Genomic DNA, 19,089 nt, shown 5'->3' with positions numbered 1-19,089 from the left:
GTCATGCATGTTACACCTCTTAATAAGGAACTCATCCACCATGACTTTCTAAGTGAACAGCTAAGAAATGTATCTTTAGGCACTACAAGGTATACTTTACTCCAGAGATTGTGGAACATGGGCTTAAATATTGATGTGTCTACCCTTTTAATTTTTTTTGGTGAATGGCAGACAGTTAATAAAAGAGGGGATTCTTCTTATCTGCTGGCAACAAGAAGTGCCTTTACTTAAATACTCCTGAGATTCTTTTCTTAAATGAAAAAAGTCTTCATTTCACTTATGGACTGAAATAGTCAAAAGCTAGGAACTGCAATGATATTTAGGGCATCAGAAAACACGTCCTCTTGTAAGGCATCAATGATTAAATGAACATAATGCATATCTAACAAAGGATAGTTAGCGCTCAGAGATTATCACATAAAAGTTTACTTTTTAACATCTCCAATTCTTACCAGCTTAAATGAGCAAATATGTCTCCTAGCCTAAATAAAATACAATTTTTAAAAACTAAGAGACATCTGAAACTATTAGGCACATCAAAGGTACAGTTTATAGAGTTTACAGCTCTCATAAGGGCCATGAGTCCCCTGGCACATTATCAGATGGATGGAACAGCAAAGATTATCCACTAAATGTAATTTTCACATTTTTAACTGAACTGAAAGACCTACAGTAAATATTGAAACATACCATACCTTCAGTTACTACTGAACGAGTGTAACATTTCACCAGTTAAAAATCTGGAATCAAAGTCTGATGAACTTTCACAAACTATCAGAGTCTTGGCATCTTCTCTTTTCAGATGAAAGGAAGTCCTCGATACTTCCAACACAGCACTCGAGAAGAGAAACACCCCCAAGAGGTGGCTTTGCGGTGGTTCCCACACTGGCGGCTCAAAGCCACTAGCCTCGTGATGCTGCGGAGAGCAAGGCTCATCTTCTCCATCCTTCTCACGCTCAGTCAGACTTATCTTTCTTCTTTCCTGTTAAGGGCACTTTGTTTACAACAGCAGATCCGACGGCTGTGACACCACCAGCCACAGCAGACACCCCTCCTTTGACCAACCCTATGCCCATGGAAGGCACTGTGGTAACAGCTGTTTTGGTCACCTCCAGACTCTTCCCTCCAATCCAAGCCACACCACCAATGGTGGCACCAACGGCTCCTTTTGTCACATTGAAGATGCCTCCAGTGACACGGGACAACATGCCAGGCTGCTGCTGGGGATGGTCTTTCACTGAACCTAACAAGAGAAAACGTGCATAGCACCCAAGTCAGTGTCTTTAAAGGGAACTGTACGCAACTTTAGGCAAACCCAAAGCACCGGTTAGCCTGAAGGTTTGCTGTCATTAAGACTGGAGGTATTACACATGAGCCCCTCATCTTGAGCACCACAATTAAAATATCCTAGTGCTCTGATAATAAATTGCCTTTCAGATCTAGGCTGGATGAGGTGAGAAAATTCCTACACCTTCCTTTCCCTGAGTCCCAAACTGCTAAAAGAGAAACTTCTAACCAGCAGCCCTTCAGTCCTGCCTGGGACTGAGAAACTGAACCCAACAAACGCTGACAGCATATAAGGTAAGGCGCTGTTAAAGGGGATGGTTAATCAGCTTCACTACATAGATTTAAGTGCTCAAGTTTGAACTGCAAAGTATTAATAGCTTTAAGAGGGTTAATAATGCTGAAGAAAACATTCACATTTTCCATGACTTAGTTATAGTAGTTTAGAAGTAGTTATAGAACCACCTCAATCAAGTCTAGGAACTAAACTCTCTCTCTTACATGATGCTCTAGGTAGGGGTAGGGAATCTACGACCTCAAGGACACATGAGGCCCTCTAGGTCCTCAAGTGCCACCCTTTGATTGAATCCTCAAGGCCACAGGTTCCCCATCCCTGATCTAGATTCTTCCACAATCATTTAATGAACGTAAAATACATTGACAAACTTTGCTCTAAGGATCTTGGCATCCAAGAAGTCAAAGGATAGAAAAAAAAAAAAGGCCACATTGATATAAAGAAGCCACTAATTATAACACTATAACATGGACAAAATTCACCAGGACTCCCCCCCATTCCAAACTACCCCCACCTAGGTACAAGTTTTCTCACTTAAAAAAATGAAAAGGCCTGACTAAACTCCTAAGACCCCTGCCGCTTTTTTTTTTTAAAGCAATTGGGGTTAAGTAACTTGCTCAAGGTTACACGGCCAGTTATTTCTGGGTGTGGTGCTGAGTATCTGAGCCCGGATTTGATCCAGGTCATCCCGACACTGGAGCCGGTGCTCTTACTCGCTGAGCCACCTGGCCGCCCCCTACCCCTGCCACTCTTACGGTCTGGTAACTCACATGGACCGCAATCTGTACTCTTCTAATACAGTCAAACTAGCATGTGCCCTGCCCATAAATAAGGCTCGAAACTAACAGTAAGGCTCAAAGAAATTAAGACACCGGGCTGGCTAGGTGGCACAGTGAATAGAGCACCGGCCCTGGAGTCAGGAGGACCTGGGTTTGGATCTTGCTTCAGACACTTAACATAAAAAATAAATGTGACCTTGGGCAAGTCACTTAACCCCAATTGCCCTCCAAAAAGCAAAAAAAAAAGAAAATTAAAAGAGACCACTTCTCTTCCCTATTGCCTTTATGTTCTATTTTCAAAGGCTCAGATAAATGCATACGTTACTTTTGTTAGACCACACAGTTATGTTCATGCTCACACACACACACACACACACACACACACGAAGATATTTAAAGGGTGTACAAATGTTTTTCACATAGACCAGATTATATGCTCACAAGCACAGAGAAAGGCGAACTTTCTCAAAGTTACCACTTTAACAGAAAGAGATTAATAGAAAACCAAAAAAAAAGTATGAGAATTTCTTGGGAAATCAATACTATGCAAAAGAGAAAAACATTCTGAAAATAATCATCTTCTGATGTACATATTCATTTCTGGGGATAGCAAAGGAGAGATTTATTCTAGAAGTGAAGGTAAGAATTAGGCTATGAACTACTTTCTAAAAGAAAATGCTCCATGATACATATTTGCATATGGTCAAACGTGGTGTTAGTGTTAGAAGTGGACCATAAGATGGCGGAGTAGAAGCATGACCTCCAAGCGGCTCCGGCTTCCACCTTCCCCAATCCATGTAAAAAGGGGACTCTGAACAAACTTTGGAGCTGCAGAACCCACAAAATGACACAGAGAAGCTAACCTCCTGCTGAGGACAGCCCAGCAGGCTGGCAGGAATCGGCCAGTCCAGTGCTCTGGGAGCTGAGCCCAGGCCCGCCATGAGCCAGAGGTTTTAGCCCCAGGGTAGGTCTGACCAGCCTCAGCAGCAGCTGTGGCTGTTTCCAGAATTATCAAAACACAGATGCGAAGGGCAAAGTGAGAGGTCAGTGCAATCTGGACTTTGGGACCCAATAAAAGGGAGTACGTCAGCTTCTCAAGAAGCCGGTGAGCCGCCGGCACAACGAGCCAGCACCACGTGGCAGCTTCAGCTCCTGGCCTGCAGAGTGTAGGGGGACCAAGTGACCAGTCTGAGGGGTAATCACTCTTGCTTTAACCTGCTTGGATCTGGATTGCAGTCTAGGGTAGAGGTTCTGGGGTGTATGTCCAGCTTGCCAGAGCATGTGGAGACCTCAGAGAGGGTACCCATCTAATACCTCCGGCAGCTGAGAAAACCCGGACGAAAGCTCCCCTGTCTGGTGGCAGAGTCCTACTGTGGCAAAAAGCCCAGGGGTCAAGTGACTAAGGGGCAACATGACCAGGCAAAGGAAACAAAGCAGACAGAAGATTCCAACATTAGACTCCTATTTTGGGGACAAAAAGGATCAAAGCATGAAACAGGAGGAAGACAGTGAAGTCAAAACTCCTACACCAAAAGCTTCAAAGCAAAATATGAGCTGGTCACAAGCCACAGAGGACCTTAAGAAGCAGATAAGAGAAGTGGAGGAAAAATTGGGAAGAGAAATGAGAACGATGCAAGAAAATTACAAAATGAGAGTCAACAGCCTGACTGAGGAAAATAACACCTTAAAAAACAAACTAACTCGAATGGCAAAAGAGGCTCAAAAAGGCAATGAGAAGAATGCCTTAAAAAGCCGAATTTGCTAGATGGAAAAAGAATCTCAAAAGCTCACTGAGGAGAATCATTGCTTCAGAATTAGATTGGAGCAAATGGAAGCTAATGACTATAAGAAATCAAGATGCTGTTAAATGGATCCAAAAAATGAAGGAATAGAAGGCAATGTGAAATATCTCTTTGGAAAAACCACTGACCTGGAAAATAGATCCAGGAAAGATAATTTTAAAATTATTGGACTACCTGAATGCCATGATCAAAGTAAGAACCTAGAAATCATCCTCCAGGAAGTTCTCAAAGAAAACTGCCCTGATGTTTTAGAACCAGAGGGCAAAATAGAGGTTAAAAGAATCCACCGATCACCTCCTAAAAAAGATCCCAAAAAGAAAACTCCTAGGAATATTATAGCCAGGTGCTGGAATTCCCAGATTAAGGAGAGAATGTTACAAGCAGCCAGGAAGAAACAATTTGAATATTGTGGAAACACAATCAGGATAACCCAGGATCTGGCAGCTTCTGCACTGAGGGATCGAAGGGCTTGGAATACGATATTCTGGAGGGCAAAGGAGCTGGGATTAAAACCAAGAATCACCTACCCAGCAAAACTGAGTATCATGTTTCAGGGGAAAATATGGTCATTTAGTGGAACAGAGGACTTTTAAGCATTCTTGATGAAAAAACCAGAGTTGAATAGAAAATCTGACATTCAGATACAAGAAGCAAGAGAAGCATTAGAAGGTAAACAGGGAAAAGAAATCATAAGGAACTTATCAAAGTTGAACTATTAACATTCCTACATGGAAAAACAATAATTGTAACTGATGAAACTTTTTTCAGTATGAAAATAGTTGAAGGGAATAGAAATATATATCAATATTGGAGGGTATATGGGCATATGAATACATATGTGAATGTGTGTATATATGTTTACAGGTATACATAGATAGAGGGCACAGGACCAATTTAACAGGAAGGGATGATACTTAAAAGGTGAAATTAAGAGGTGAGAGGAATATAATGAGAGGAGATGGGGAGACACAGAATGGGGTAAACTATCTCATAAAAGAGGCAAGGGAAAACAGTTACAATGGTGGGGAAGAATAGGAAGGCAAAAGGGAATGGGTTAACCTTATTCCCATTGAATTTGGCTTGAGGAGGGAATGAAATACACACTAAATAGACAGGTATCTCACCCTCCAGGAGAGTAGGGGGGAAGGGGATAAGAGGGGGGATGATGGAAGGGAGGGCAGGCTGGGGGGAGGGAAGTTGGAAGCACCCACTTTTGAAAAGGGACAGGATCAAAGCAGAGAATAGAACAAGTGGGAGGTGAGATAGGAGGGAGGGAAATATAGTCAGTCTTTTACAATATATCCACTATGGAAATGTTTTGCATTAGCTACACATGTACAACCTATACTGAACTGCTTATCTTCCCAGTAAGGGTGGGTGACAAGGGAGGAAGGAAATGAATCTGGAATTCTAAGTTTTAAAATCAAATGTTTTAAAATAAATTATACCATTATTAATACTATTTTACATGTAATTGGGAAATAAGATATACAGGCACTGGGGCATAGAGATCCACTGTGCCCTACTGAAAAAGTCGAAAGAGGTATGGGAGAAAATATGGGAGAGAGCAGATTGGAGGAGGGGATATCCTGTGGCACTGCTATTTTGGGGCGGTCGGTAGGGGAAAAACGGGGAGAAAATTTGTAATTCAAAATCTGGTGGAAACGAATGATGTAAATCAGAAGTTAATAAAGCATTTGAAAAAGAGAAAAAAAAAGAAACGGACCATAAGCAGAGCCCAGAGGAGCAAATGACACAGGAAACACAGCTGCCAAGTGTGGTCCCACAAAGGAATGAGCTCAAACACCCAAGGGGCATCTCCATGAAACCTCTTGAATTCTGCTTGCCAGTTGTGTTTCTGGTGGACGCTTCCATCCACGACATTCTTCTGTAACTTTCCCTACTCATCTGTGGCATGAAAGAAATCACAGACCTTGGATGCACAAGCCCTTGTACCTCACCACGTTTTCCTTCTTAAATTAGCTGCACTTTCTTATCACAAGGCCATATATATCTCTGGCTACACTGTGATGAAGCAACTGCTTAAGCTACTTTAAAATTTAAAAGCTCAAACACCAATTAGGAGGAGGTTTCCATTCTTTAGGATGACGTGGAGACAGCCAAGGGTTCCAAACATCAGTCCACAAGCAGGGGCCCAGTGTCCGACTACATCTGCTGTCATGGAAGCAGCCTGGCTCCATTCAGAGGGCTGGCCAGTTGGGGACAAGCTATGGAAACCCGCTGATTGACTGGGCTGTCAGCTAACACATGAATGGACTGACCAGGGTCACCAGAGAAAGCACTAAAACCATGGAAATTCTCTCTCCTGGAGGCTCTGTAGTAATAGTTACCTTCTGGTGGCTCATCAATGAGGTATGAAGGGATTTCTTGTTGGTTTTTGTCCGTCTGATTCATGGTCTCCTAGAAAAGACATACCATAGGCATTATACTACAATCTTTTATTGTGAAAACAACTGATACAGAAAGTACCTGTCACAACCAATCAAGCCAATCCATTTATGAAACAACATTTTAAGCTGCCTAACTAGACTAAAACCCACCCCTCTCTATTTTCAACTCTGAGTTTTGGTGACTATGAAATGTTTTAAACTGTACCTAGTGAACGTCATTGCTGGAGGGCTTACGTAGAAACAGGAACTAATGCATTGGTAGTGGAGCTGTGAAACCCTATAATCATTGTGGATAGCAATTTGAAATTATGTAAATAAAACGATTAAAATGTCCACACCCAGAGATTCTATTATAAAGGGAAGAGGGAATTGATAGAAAGGCTCAACAAACACCAAAAATTGGCAACCCTTTCTCTAGAAGCAAATAACTGGAGACAAAGTAGCAGCCCACTGACCGAGGCCGGCCACACAAGCCCTGGCCTGCGAATGTCACGCAGTATTTCTCTGCTGCAGAAACCATGAGCATGCCCAGTACACGCAGACAAAGTAAAATGAGCCAGGCTGGGGAATCGGCACATCTGTGAGCCGCCCACTCTGTACTAACCATTACCCCCCAGTCATCAGCCCCAAGGAAGAAAGGCAAGACCAGACCTCCCCTGCTCACTGGCAAACATCAGGCTTCACAAACCATGTCAAGGCTCTTTCAATGGCCTGATGGGCTTTACTGATTTTTTTTTCGATTGTTATGCTTGGTGAACGATGAAATGCTTTGACTTGAGGCCCAAGACCAGAAGAGGGAATCCCAGCCTTTCTCCACTGTCCCTCCTGGCCTAGGAGCCAGAGCAGACTCCCAGGCAATCCAGTGCCCCACACTGACAGGAGCCATTTATCACACCTACAACAGTCCGTCTCAATTTCCCTGACTCTGCCTATCAGAATCCTCTCTTTCCCTCCTCAGATTCCTGGGTATTATTAAGCTTTGACAATTTCAAATTGCATTAAGACTTCTGGGACGCTGTATGCCCAAAGACACATTCTGTGAGCTGGGACTTGTGTGTTTTGCGCATCGCGCGAAGGAGCACTGACTTCCGTCTGACACCTGACAGCTCCTCCCTGGGTGGCGTGCCCCATTAGAATGTAAGCTCCCAGTTTACTATGGGCATGTACAGCACTCAGTACAATGCTTCACACAGTACTTTTTATTCATCCTTTTCTGTCCAAAGCATCAGGAACAGCACCTTGCACAAAGCAGGATAAATTAATCAATGGTAAGTGGGTTTCCATTGAAACAAACAGTGAGAAGAGCTGGGTGGTGAAAACTCTGGTGCCTTATCTAAGGAGGCACCCCCACTACTTCCCTTTGCTCACTCCCCTCCATCCTGACCCGTGCAGCCCCTGGCACTGTCCATCACCCTCCATTCTCACCTGCAGTGACACTTCTGGTTTTCCTCCTCCATGACCCCTCCTGCTCAGCCTCCTTTGCTTGATCTACACCCAGACTACACTGTGCAGTGGGTCATCCCTTCTCCTTTCCCTCAGTGATCTCATCAACACCCCCAGATTCAATGATCAATATGGCAAAAAGATTCTCACACCTATTTACCCAGCCTGAGTCTGTCTTCTGACTGCCAGTCTTGCATTTCCAGCCGCCTACTGAACATCGCAAACTGAGAGTCCCACAGACATCTTAAACTCATTATGTCCAAAGATGAACTCACTATCTTTCCCCCCAGATCCTACCCTCTAAATTTCTTCTTGCTATCCAAGGCCCTACCACCCTCCCAGCCACTGGCTCACAGCCCAGGTACCATCCTTGACTCTTCTCTCACACAGTCCTGTTGTATCTTCCTTTGCCACATCTCTTAGGATCTGCCCCTTCTCTCCTCTGACAGAGTCCCCACTCTCCTTGGGGCCAGCCCTCATCACCTATGCCCAGGCCACTGCAGACTGCTCTCCCCACTCAGCTGTCAAAATGACCACTAAAGCACAGTCTGACCATGTCACCTCCCCACCCCTGCTCCCCTTCAATAAATCCCAGGGCTCCCTACTACCGCCAGCATCAATTATCAAATCCTCCGTTTGGCTTTTAAAGCCCTTTGTATCTAGGCCCAGTCCTATGATTGCCCAGTCTTCTGACCCTCATCGCCCACCACAGCCTGAGAGCCAGTGAATGGGCCTCCCTCTCTATCCCAGCCCCAGGGCTCCAGATCCAGCTCCCAGCCAGGGCATTTTCAAAGGCGATCTTCCACACCTGAATACTCTCTCCTCATTTCTGCCTCCTGGCTTCCCTGGCCCCCTTTAAGTCTCAACTGAAATCCCACCTTCTATAAGAAGCGTTTCTCAGTCTTGGCACCTTCCCCCTCACACCACCCCAATGCCTCCTGCATGTATCTCGGTTTCTGGAGCAGCTGCCACATGTCTCCCCCACTGGAATGTGAACTCACTGAGAGCAGGGACCTTTTTCTTTGCCTTGCTTTGTATCACTACACTTACTAGCACAGCCTGAGACAAAGCAAATGCTTCATACTGGCTCGTTAATTGACTTTGTCTCATTTACACAGAAGTCTTAGCTAAGCTCAGAAACGCTCCTCAACAAGCACTACCCCCAGATGAGTTTTTCACTCCCAACAGTCAGTTCCTGAAGATTGTATAAAGCAAAGGAGTCAAACCTGGGCCCCACAAAACCCCCAAGCATGACAAAAGCAGATTAAAATGTAACTGGGGAATGTTTCACAAAATAAAAATACAACATGGATAATATTCATCTGGGGTCTTCTCTCTGCTGCTGTTTGAGTCTGACCCCACTGCTCTCAGGCACAGAGAAATTGCGACTCGCCACAATGCAAACGGTTCCCACATGAAGAGATGGTGTAAGCCTGAGTCGGTGCAGGTCTGTCATATAGGAAGAGGAGAGGAGCTGGGCTCTGCTCTGGTCCCTCGCTTAACCAAGGGTGACGGCAATGGTGAGTGCTGTTTATGGCTATGGAAGGCAACATTTCTCTGTACTAAAGTGAATGAATGGCCCATAGGAAAATCATGCCTGAACTCCACTCCCAGCTCAGTGTAAGCCTCGGGGAGTCCCTTAACCTTTGTAACCCCTGCAAGACATAAAGCAGAGATCATAAAAATGAACCAATGACCGCCCATGTTAAATATTACTGCCACCCTGGCCTAAGTAAAAAGTAGAAGTTTACAAAGCAACCTCCTCCCCAAACCTCGGCTGGGCTAAACAGTCAGGCCTCTGCACAGGCATCCAGCTTCCTTCCCTTAACAGCCCTCCCCTGCCCACATGCACTTTAGCGAGGCATTTTAAGGTTTTTCATAACTGCCCTCGTTTTTCACTACCTTTATGCTTCCAGTCCAATCCTCACTCAGAAAGTTTCCTTTTTCCTACATAACCAAAGAAAGGGCCTTCTTTATCTTGCCCCTTTGTACATTTCTGGGCACACAAAGTCCTACAGGCTCCTATTTTTGGAAACCAGCATACCTTGATGAAGGGCTGGGTGATGTGTCTGGGTCTTAAGGGAAAGCAGACACCAGGCTGATAAAAAATTACATACAAGTTCTCTCTTATATTGCCATCAAATTTCAATCAGCATTTGTATTTAAGGGAGAGATCAGGATATTTCACTGAAGAACACACAAAAAGGTCAGTAGCTATCAGGTGGGGCTAAAAGCACCAGTGCCAGGGTCTGATGCTTCAGATGTTTGCAAATAGCTCTTTCTTCAGCTGAGGGGATTGAAATAAGCTGGCATCTTGAGTCCCTTCCACCCTCTATGTGCTTTTAAATTATATGTACGTCTGAGGGTAAAGACTAGCCTGGGGATCCCCTGTTGACTGTTATAGCCTAGAACAAGCTCTCGGTTTACAGGGGAGTCAACAAGGGCCTTGTCCAAGGCTGAACACTTCGTGCCCTCAGTCTTAGTTCTTGTTCTACTCTGTCACACTCAGAAGTGTGGCCAATGCGGACTAAGAACAGGGAGGTGGATTGTATATTGTTGTTCCCATTTTCCAGGTGAAGAAACTGGGCTCACAGAGATCACAAACTAAGCCCCCAGACGGGACACCGAGCCAGGTCCAGGCCGACCTCGATTCCTTCTTTCTGCTGCTCAGCCTCGTCCAGATAAAGGCTTCTGTGTCTTCAGCACCTGGCCATTCCTTACAAAGAACACAGGACCTTAAAACTGGAAGCAATGTAAAGGTTAACAAGAAGAATCAGCGCGTTTTATAGAGAAGAACACTGAGGCCTAAAAGGCCCAACTCACAGGTCCATGGGCAGGCAGTAGCAGAGCTGTACCCCGAGGCTCACTGCCCTCTCCACTACACTACCCACATATACTGAGGGTGCACCTAGAAACCACTCACTCAGGGTTTGATACTCAAGCAATTAAATTTAAGATTTTCAACAATATTGTTTTCCCAAACCAGTGAGTTTAGAGTAGACCATGAGAAATTTATAACAGTTTCCAAACTCTCTTCTCCAACCAACAGGAGACTGGTTTCTGTCCATTTTTCCTCTCATTTTTTTTTGCCTTTTTTTTTTGGAGGGGGGAAGGTAGGGCAATTGGGGTTAAGTGACTTGCCCAAGGTCACAAGACTAGTTTTTGTGTTAAGTGTCTGAGGCCGGATTTGAATTCAGGTCCTCCTGACTCCAGGGCCGGTGCTCTATTCACTGCGCCACCTAGCTGCCCCCTTTTCCTCTCATTTTTACATCCTACACACAATTACAAGAACCACTAGAAAGGACACTTGTTCAGGCTTTGGGCATTATCATTTCAATTAATAGGAAATTTAAAAAATCTAATGTCAAATTCTTCTAAGATGGAGGTTCTTAACCAGGGATCTGTGAATTAGGTTTTTAAAAAGTATTTCTTAAACAGAAAACAAACAACCAACCAAAAAAAGGGGTTGGCTAGGTGGGGCAGTGAATAGAGTACCGGCCCTGGAGTCAGAAGGACCTGAGTTCAAATCCGGCCTCAGACACTTAACACAAAAACTAGCCCTGTGATCTTGGGCAAGTCACTTAACCCCAATTGCCCTACCTTCCCCCCTCCAAAAAAAAATAATAAAACAATTATTAGGGGGAGGCTAGGTGGTGCAGTAAATAGAGCAGTGGCCCTGGAGTCAGGAGGACCTCAGTTCAAATCTGACCTCAGACACTTAACACAAAAACTAGCCATGTGACCTTGGGCAAGTCACTTAATGCCAAATGCCCTGCCTTCCCCCCTCTAAAAAGCAAAAAAATAAAAAGTTTTTCTTGATGACAATTTCAAAATAATAGGCTTCCTTTGTAATCCTTTGTCTTTCATTTCCTGCATTTAAAAACATGATGCTTGGGAGGAGTCCATAGGCTACAGACTGACAAAAAGATCCAGGCTACAAAGAAGGTTAAGAGCCCTTGACCCAAGAAGTTCACTCTGACCAAACTCCTGGGTAGATAAGCAACAGCCCCCTGGGACACTTTCTTTTCTAAACTGCACTACAAGAGGCTTAACATATTTGGCTGGTGGGCCAGCACTCACCTCAGAATCATACTTTCAAAGAATCTAAATATGAACTGGTTATAAAATTTCAATTTTCTCCTGGGCCTAAACCATGTCCCTGCACTTCTTCCCAACGCACGCTGGGATTCTGGGTGAGGTTTCGCCTGTCTTTTCTGGAAGATCATGTCAGTACAGAAGAGGAAAATAACCCTTCCTACTCTGAGCCCCAAAAGCCACATTCTCTGCTCAGGGCCCCTTAACTCAGCCTGCTGCCCTCGATTAGATCCAAAAGCACAGGAGACTCAGAGCTGGGCCTCAGCTAGGGAATGCAAGGCCACTTGAACGTACTAAGGGCAGGTGGAAGGACTCACAGTCCGTCTTGGGGACACAAATATAAGCATGAATAACGTGAAAAACATTTTTCCCTGTGGCACAATTAGCTCCAACCTTATGTCTTGAAATATGGAAAAACTATTATAACTTCATCTCCTTAAAAAAAAAATGGACGAGTAATTTTAAGTGTGTAGGGAGCTCCCACCCAGAGCAATCAGTGCCTTCTCAGAGACTTCTAGTCTTCGAGAGGTGCATTGAGCCCTTGGACATTAAGGGACTTTGGACAGAACGCTTACCAGAAAAGGAGGGGGGCTCACCTAATTTCAACACTAGTATCCTGTAAATGTAAAAAAAAAAATGAGCAGAATCTATGGAAGGTCATGGATAAGAACTAAACAGAATGAGAACACATGGATGGGTGGTGAGCTGCACCGGTGGAGAGACTAGGCAGTGAGATGTCACTGAACGTATGACTGTGGTTGTGGATGTTTGATGGAAACATTTGCCAAAGGAGACAGAAAAGCATCTGGCAAATCTAGTGAGCCAGAAAGAGCAGCAAAATTCTCCAGGGGGCAATGCATTCCAATAACAGGCCTAGGTAAACAAGGGCTTCTTGGGAATTGTCCTTTTTATTAGGGGCTGTGTCTAATGGTCCTGTGTTTTCATAGAGAAAAGGATGTTGGTAGAGGACAGTTAAGTCAATGTTGTTTTGAATTTCTGGAACAAACTTCATGTACCAAATTCTACTCAATTCATACCAAAAAAGAAACTGTCCTATAGAAAAATAATTTTGTATAAAAATAACATAATGAATCAAAGGAATTTCCCTACCAGTATCACTTCTCTTCAGAAAAACAAGTATTAGCTAGCAAATTCAACAGTTTATTTACAGCAGATACAATTTAAAATCTGCATCAAGTCCAGAGGGTCGGCAAAATAGGGACTGCTGGCTTTCTATCCTAACATACTCAAGCTGTGGGCACTGCCTGACCTTCACTCCAAAAGGCTGGGCCTATTTCACCCAATAACTAAAGAGCTTTCTTTCCCAAAACATTTCTATAGAGCTCCTTTCTATAAAGCTCCCACACCTCCCAAAAGCATATCTGAAAGCACTCAGTTTGTAAGCTAACTCCAGTCAGCTGTAGATCGATTTCTGAGGTGGCCCTGCCCACTAATTCAACAGCAAACAGTGGGTGAGATGGCAGTCTTAAAATAGTCTGGAGCTAAAAAGTACCAGCCTGGAGATCCAAGTGGGGGGAGTGAGGGTAAGAAGGAGAGCGGAGAGTATTGCTGAAGAATGGACTGAATACAAGCACAAGGCTGACAATCTACTTTTATAATGTTATCTTTAAGTCTCTATTTAATCATTTATTGAGCAAAATTGCAAGGCTCTGAACTCTTCCAGGCATCTTCTTAAAGTATGAAGATGTATCCTAATCCCAACCGAGAAGACAAGGACTTCCTGGCTTCTAACAATCAGTGGCTGCCAGACTAAAACAAAAAAGCAGATTGTCTGGTCTGCAGTTCTATGCCTTGGACCACATGATGGTGTTTCTTACAAAAGACATGTCAACATGTATTTTAAAGCAATTTGGGTTTTGTTGTTATTTTCCCCAAGTATACCTGGCACAACACGGACTAAAAAAGAGGAAATTGAAAAAAACCAAAAACCGTTTCTTCCCCAGGATTCCTGGGGGCTCATTCCAGGTCCATGTCTTCCTAAAGGATGGCACCTTGGCACATCAGCATCTCAGATAGTGTCCAGTTCACCTTCTCCCTTTACCAAGAGCCAACCTCAGTCACCACTGCACCCACAGCAATGAAAGATTATTTTCCTCGATGCCTAACGCACCAGTTTCTACAAAACGTCCTCCTAAAGGGCCGTGGTAATAAATGAGAGCAAGGTGGCTCTCGCTCCAGAGTCCAGGGGCTCCTCCAGCCTCCCCCTCTCTCCCTGAGACCTGGACAAGCCCTTTATTTTTCTCAGGGAAAGGGAGTGACGTGGCAGGAGGTGCAGAAAATGACCCAAGCCCCAGCGGGCACCTCCTCTTCCACGTTGCCTAGCCTCAAACACGGGTGTCTACAGGAGGCACAAGGATGGGGCCCCCCAGCCCGGGGGAGGGAAGCTGTTCTTTCTCCCACTAGCCAAGGGGAACAAGCTATGGGCAGAGAAATTCTGGAGGGGGAGGAGGGCCCCTGGCGGCATCCCTGGAAAGCAAGCACAAGCACCTTCCCCTTCGCCACTCTCCCGGGCAACAGCTTTCTCAGGTGTATGAACCGCACCAGTCCCCACCCCCCCACACAAAGTCTGCAAAGGAAGGAGAGGAAATGAGGGGAGGAAAAGGGGGGAGGTGTGGGGACTCGGAGGGAAAGGAGGGGCATACAAGAGAGGAGGAGGATGGCTGGAAAAAGGGGGGACTGATGGGGAGGAAACCCACCGAGGGGAAATGGGAGACCCCAGAAAGGGTGGCAGAAGGGGAAGGGGGACCCACTGAGAGGGAAACGGGGGATCCAGAGAAGAAAGGGGGACCCACTGAGAGGGAAACGGGGGATCCAGAGAAGAAAGGGGGACCCACTGAGAGGGAAACGGAGGATCCAGAGAAGAAGAAAGGGACGCACTGAGAGGGAAACGGAGGATCCAGAGAAGAAATGGGGACCCACTGACAGGGAAACGGGGATCCAGAGAGGAAGAAAGGGGTATCCACTGAGAGGGAAACGGGGATCCAGAGAGGAAGAAAGGGGGAACCCACTGAGAGGCAAACGGGGATCCAGAGAAGAAGAAAGGGGGACCCACTGAGAGGGAAACGGGGGATCCAGAGAAGAAATGGGGACCCACTGAGAGGGAAACGGGGATCCAGAGAGGAAGAAAGGGGGGACCCATTGAGAGGAAAACGGGGATCCAGAGAAGAAGAAAGGGGGGACCCACTGAGAGGGAAACGGGGATCCAGAGAAGAAGAAATGGGGACCCACTGACAGGGAAACGGGGATCCAGAGAGGAAGAAAGGGGTATCCACTGAGAGGGAAACGGGGATCCAGAGAGGAAGAAAGGGGGGACCCACTGAGAGGCAAACAGGGATCCAGAGAAGAAGAAAGGGGGACCCACTGAGAGGGAAACGGGGGATCCAGAGAAGAAATGGGGACCCACTGACAGGGAAACGGGAATCCAGAGAGGAAGAAAGGGGGACCCACTGAGAGGGAAACGGGGATCCAGAGAGGAAGAGAGGGGGGACCCATTGAGAGGAAAACGGGGGATCCAGAGAAGAAGAAATGGGGACCCACTGACAGGGAAACGGGGATCCAGAGAGGAAGAAAGGGGGACCCACTGACAGGGAAACGGGGGATCCAGAGAAGAAAGGGGGACCCACTGAGAGGGAAATGGAAACGCACAAAGGGGGAAAAGATGGACCCACGGAGAGGGCAATGGGAGACAGAGGGGGAAAGGAGACCCACGCATGGGAGAAATGGAGGCGGCGCAAGGGAAGAGAACAGGAACGGGGGGCCTAGGAGGGAACGCGGGGGCAAAAGGGGGGGGAAGATTGGGGGAAAGCTGGAGCGGCCCCCGGGGGGGAGGGGGCCGCAGAGAAAGGGGAGCAGGATGGAGGAGACGGGGATGGGGCGCGGGAGCGGAGAGACCCCCGGGGAAGGACACGTCCCAAGGGGGGCGCAGGACCCCCGGGCCGGCTGCCCCCGCTCCGCACTCACCGGCGGCCCTGGCCCGGCGGTCGCGGCGCTGGCTGCTCGGCCTGGGGCCGGGGAGGCGGCGGCGGCGGCGGCGGCGTCTGGGATCCGGGGCTCGGGCTGCGGACGTGGCGCCCGCGCGGCCCGCCCTCCTCCCGGACACACGCTGGGCCTCCCCTGCCCCCCCCCGCCCCGATCCCCGCCCACCCGGCCCCTGGCTCCTCCCAGCGCCGCCGCCGCCGCTCGCTCCCGCGGCAGCTCCGGCGGGGGCGCGCGTGAGCGCGCTTCCTGACGCCGGGGGCCGCGGCCGCCGGCCGAGCGCCCCTCCTCTGCGCCTGCGCGGCTGCGTACGCGAGCGCGCACGCGCGGCCCCCTTCCCTCACCTCCTTCTTCCCCCACCTCCTTCCTCTCCGTCTTTCTCTCGTCCCCAGCCTCCCGGATGCCCGCTCCCCTCCTCCTCTCTTCTCCGCCTTCCCGCCGCGCGCCGTCATTGGCGGGGCGTAGCCGCCGTTTGGGGGTTCCGCCTTAGAGGACGTGCGGCTGGGCTCCGCGGGGGAGGGCGGGCCGGCGTTGCTGGGCAACGGAGGCGCCCGACTAACGGTCACCGTCCCAGAATAAGGAATCTCCCCAGGGGCGTTCGTCCGTCCCGCCCGAGAGGGCGCGGCGCGGGGGCGGGGCGAGCTAGCCGCCCCGGCACTTCCGGATCCGGGGACCCTGGGCTAGGCCGTCCGGTTCTGATCCTCTGTGCCCTCGTCTGTAGAACGGAGGGGGCCGCACTGGGCGCCCCCTGAGGCCCCTGGAACTTAGATCTGCGATCCTGGGAGACGACGCTTCCTAGTGGGGTGACCATGGGCGGGTCCCTTACCTTCTCCGGGACTCAGTTTCCTCATCTGTAAAACGGAGGGGTTGACATTCCCCCCCCTTCCGAGGGTCGATGAGAATCCGGCGGGCCCGTGGGTGCGCACACTGCTGCTCAGACCCCCACGCGTGTGAGCGCAGCCCTGCGCGCGCGCGGACATAAAGGGCTCCTTGCTGAGCCCCCGCAGGGCCGGTGTTGTGAGGCCCGCCCCTGAGGGGCTTCTGAACCGTGTTTAAAGGCAGAGACGGGCGGGGCTGGAGCGGGCGCCGATGAAAGGTGCCCCCATCCCGGGGAGGGTGCCCCTGGCCCACGCGCCTGCACCCTGGCACGGATTTCATAACCGGCCCCCCGCTGGGGAGCTGGGGGGGGGGCTCCCCTGGGAGACCGCCCGCACGCACCGGGACACCCCCACGGAATGGGGGGGGGAGGGCTGTCAGCTGCCGTGGTCATTAGGAAGGGCTGGTCATCTGCATCAGGGGAGGGAGGGAGCCATACCTTGAAAGGGTTTCAAGGGTTCTTGAAAGGGAGACGGGCTAGGAACGGGAGGGACTTGGGGTTTCCCTAAAGCTCCTAAAGGGACTCCCCGGAGGCACGGTTGTCCCGTCTTTCCAAAGTTAAAACCCTAAGGTTGCCCCGAACCCCGAAAGGTGCGCCTGACCCAGTCAGGGTCACACGGCCGGCCGGAGTCAAGTCAAGTATTCTCCAAGGACCGCAGAAGGATGTCCCACTCCTGATGGGGAGACAGCATGCAAACAAGACAGTAACGGGATGAATCGGTGATACCAAGGGAAGACGCTGCAAGCCAGAGCCTCCCTTGTCCGCAGGCAGCGCGATGCCCGGCCTCGTGTCAGAGAGACAAGAAAGGGAGAAAATCCAGAGAACCACAGCCCCCCGCACCTAGACCGGAGAATGGATGGATGGAAGAACCACGTGCTGGCAGCCAACGATTTATAATATTACGGACAACTGTGGATCCTCCTTTAAAATCCTCATGGGGGGAGGGGGAGCGGGGGGGGGGGTTCATCTTACCTACTTATGATTTTTATTCCCTGTTCTTACACTTTTCTACATGTATTTGAATACTTGAACTCAGGAAGTTTAAAAAAAAATTTCCAAAAGAAAAATATATCCAAGTACACATTGAACCATATAGGATGAGTTGAGGGAGATTGGGGGGAGGGTTATGATTAAATCATAGCCAGAATCCTATAGGACATGAACTTGGAGGCAACAGGAACAATGGTCTGGCAGAATTTGTAGCTTCAAGTGGATTGGTTCTTTAGGACAGACAGTTTCACAGTGAAGTTCACCTGCTTAGCACAGTGCCCAGTTTAATTAGTAAATGTTATTAATAACTTAATAAGTGTTTACTAATTGACTGACTTGGGGACTGAACATCCTCCTGGGACAGTCAGAATACCATGGCTGTAACTTTGGAAGGGACCTTAGAGATGATCTGGCCCAATCTCCCCATTTTACAGATGGGGAAACTGAGTCCAGAGAGAAGAAATTTGCCCAATATCATATAGCTATTACGTGGAAGAAACAGGATTTTGCAACCCAAGGTCAAATTCAGTGCACCATGCCAGGCTTAATGAGGGAAAGGGATTTTCTCAGATATCTGGATTGTTGCTGGGGAAAAGAAGGGATTTTCCAGCATGTAAAAACATGGGGATCTGGGAATTTTTGGTCACCACCAGAACTCTGCTGGAGTGCTCTTTGTCTCTCCTTGCTTTACTAAGAGAAAAATATGCAGTTGGTTGGTTCAGCTCCTCTGCTTTCCATCTCCCTCTATGGTACCCTTCCTCACTGCCCTGTGCCATCTGATCTTAGAAAAAAGGATCTGAAACTCTTTCACACGTTGGTGAATGAGTTGTTAAAATATATCGGCTAACAGTCTATTCTGTGTGAGTCACTGTGGTGGGTGCAGGTGTTGCTGCTTGCTATAATCTCAACAGTGTGGGTTTTCTGATGTTTGCAGAGCACAGCCTAACCGTGCCAGATGGGGCAGCCTGGTGTAGTGGGGAGGGCATCGGACACAGAAAGCAGGAAAGACCTGTCTTCAAACGTCCAGACTAGGTGTGGGACTTTGGGCAAATCACTTGCACATTCTGTGCCTTAGTTTCCCACTTGTAAAATGAGATGGTCTCTAAGGTTTCCTCAG

The 19,089-nt window shown here is 48.0% G+C and overlaps 1 protein-coding gene across 6 annotated transcripts; it reads right to left on the bottom strand.

Annotated features, from left to right (window-relative positions):
- Positions 1–145: 145 nt before the first annotated feature.
- On the bottom strand, positions 146–16,950 carry TMEM263 (transmembrane protein 263). 6 transcript variants are annotated; one of them, XM_069082010.1, is made up of 3 exons: positions 16,932–16,950; positions 6,512–6,581; positions 146–1,243 (listed from the first exon to the last, which is right to left on the bottom strand). In XM_069082010.1, the coding sequence occupies exons 2-3, from the start codon at positions 6,573–6,575 to the stop codon at positions 957–959; spliced, it is 351 nt and encodes a 116-aa protein (XP_068938111.1). In that variant the 5' UTR covers positions 6,576–6,581; positions 16,932–16,950; the 3' UTR covers positions 146–956. The 6 variants fall into 6 exon arrangements, with proteins under 6 accessions (XP_068938111.1, XP_068938106.1, XP_068938110.1 ...); XM_069082005.1 differs by lacking the exon at positions 16,932–16,950 and adding an exon at positions 16,450–16,676; XM_069082009.1 differs by lacking the exon at positions 16,932–16,950 and adding an exon at positions 16,466–16,484.
- Between the last annotated feature and the right edge of the window lie 2,139 nt (positions 16,951–19,089).

Source organism: Petaurus breviceps, unplaced genomic scaffold, assembly GCF_028583685.1.
Source record: "Petaurus breviceps papuanus isolate PSGF00001 unplaced genomic scaffold, PetGlider_PUasm1.0 156, whole genome shotgun sequence".
Taxonomy (NCBI): domain Eukaryota; kingdom Metazoa; phylum Chordata; class Mammalia; order Diprotodontia; family Petauridae; genus Petaurus; species Petaurus breviceps.
Note: the sequence above shows the minus strand (reverse complement) of the source record. Positions and strands in the feature narration are given on the sequence as shown.

Coding starts and splice junctions, on each gene's coding strand:
- TMEM263 (XM_069082005.1), bottom strand. CDS start 16,557: ATGACGGCGCGCGGCGGGAAGGCGGAGAAGAGAGGAGGAGGGGAGCGG. Junction 6,582..16,449: donor GGAGGTGGGGGAAGAAGGAG/GTGAGGGAAGGG, acceptor TGTCTTTTCTAG/GAGACCATGAATCAGACGGA. Junction 1,244..6,511: donor CATTGATGAGCCACCAGAAG/GTAACTATTACT, acceptor TTCTCTTGTTAG/GTTCAGTGAAAGACCATCCC.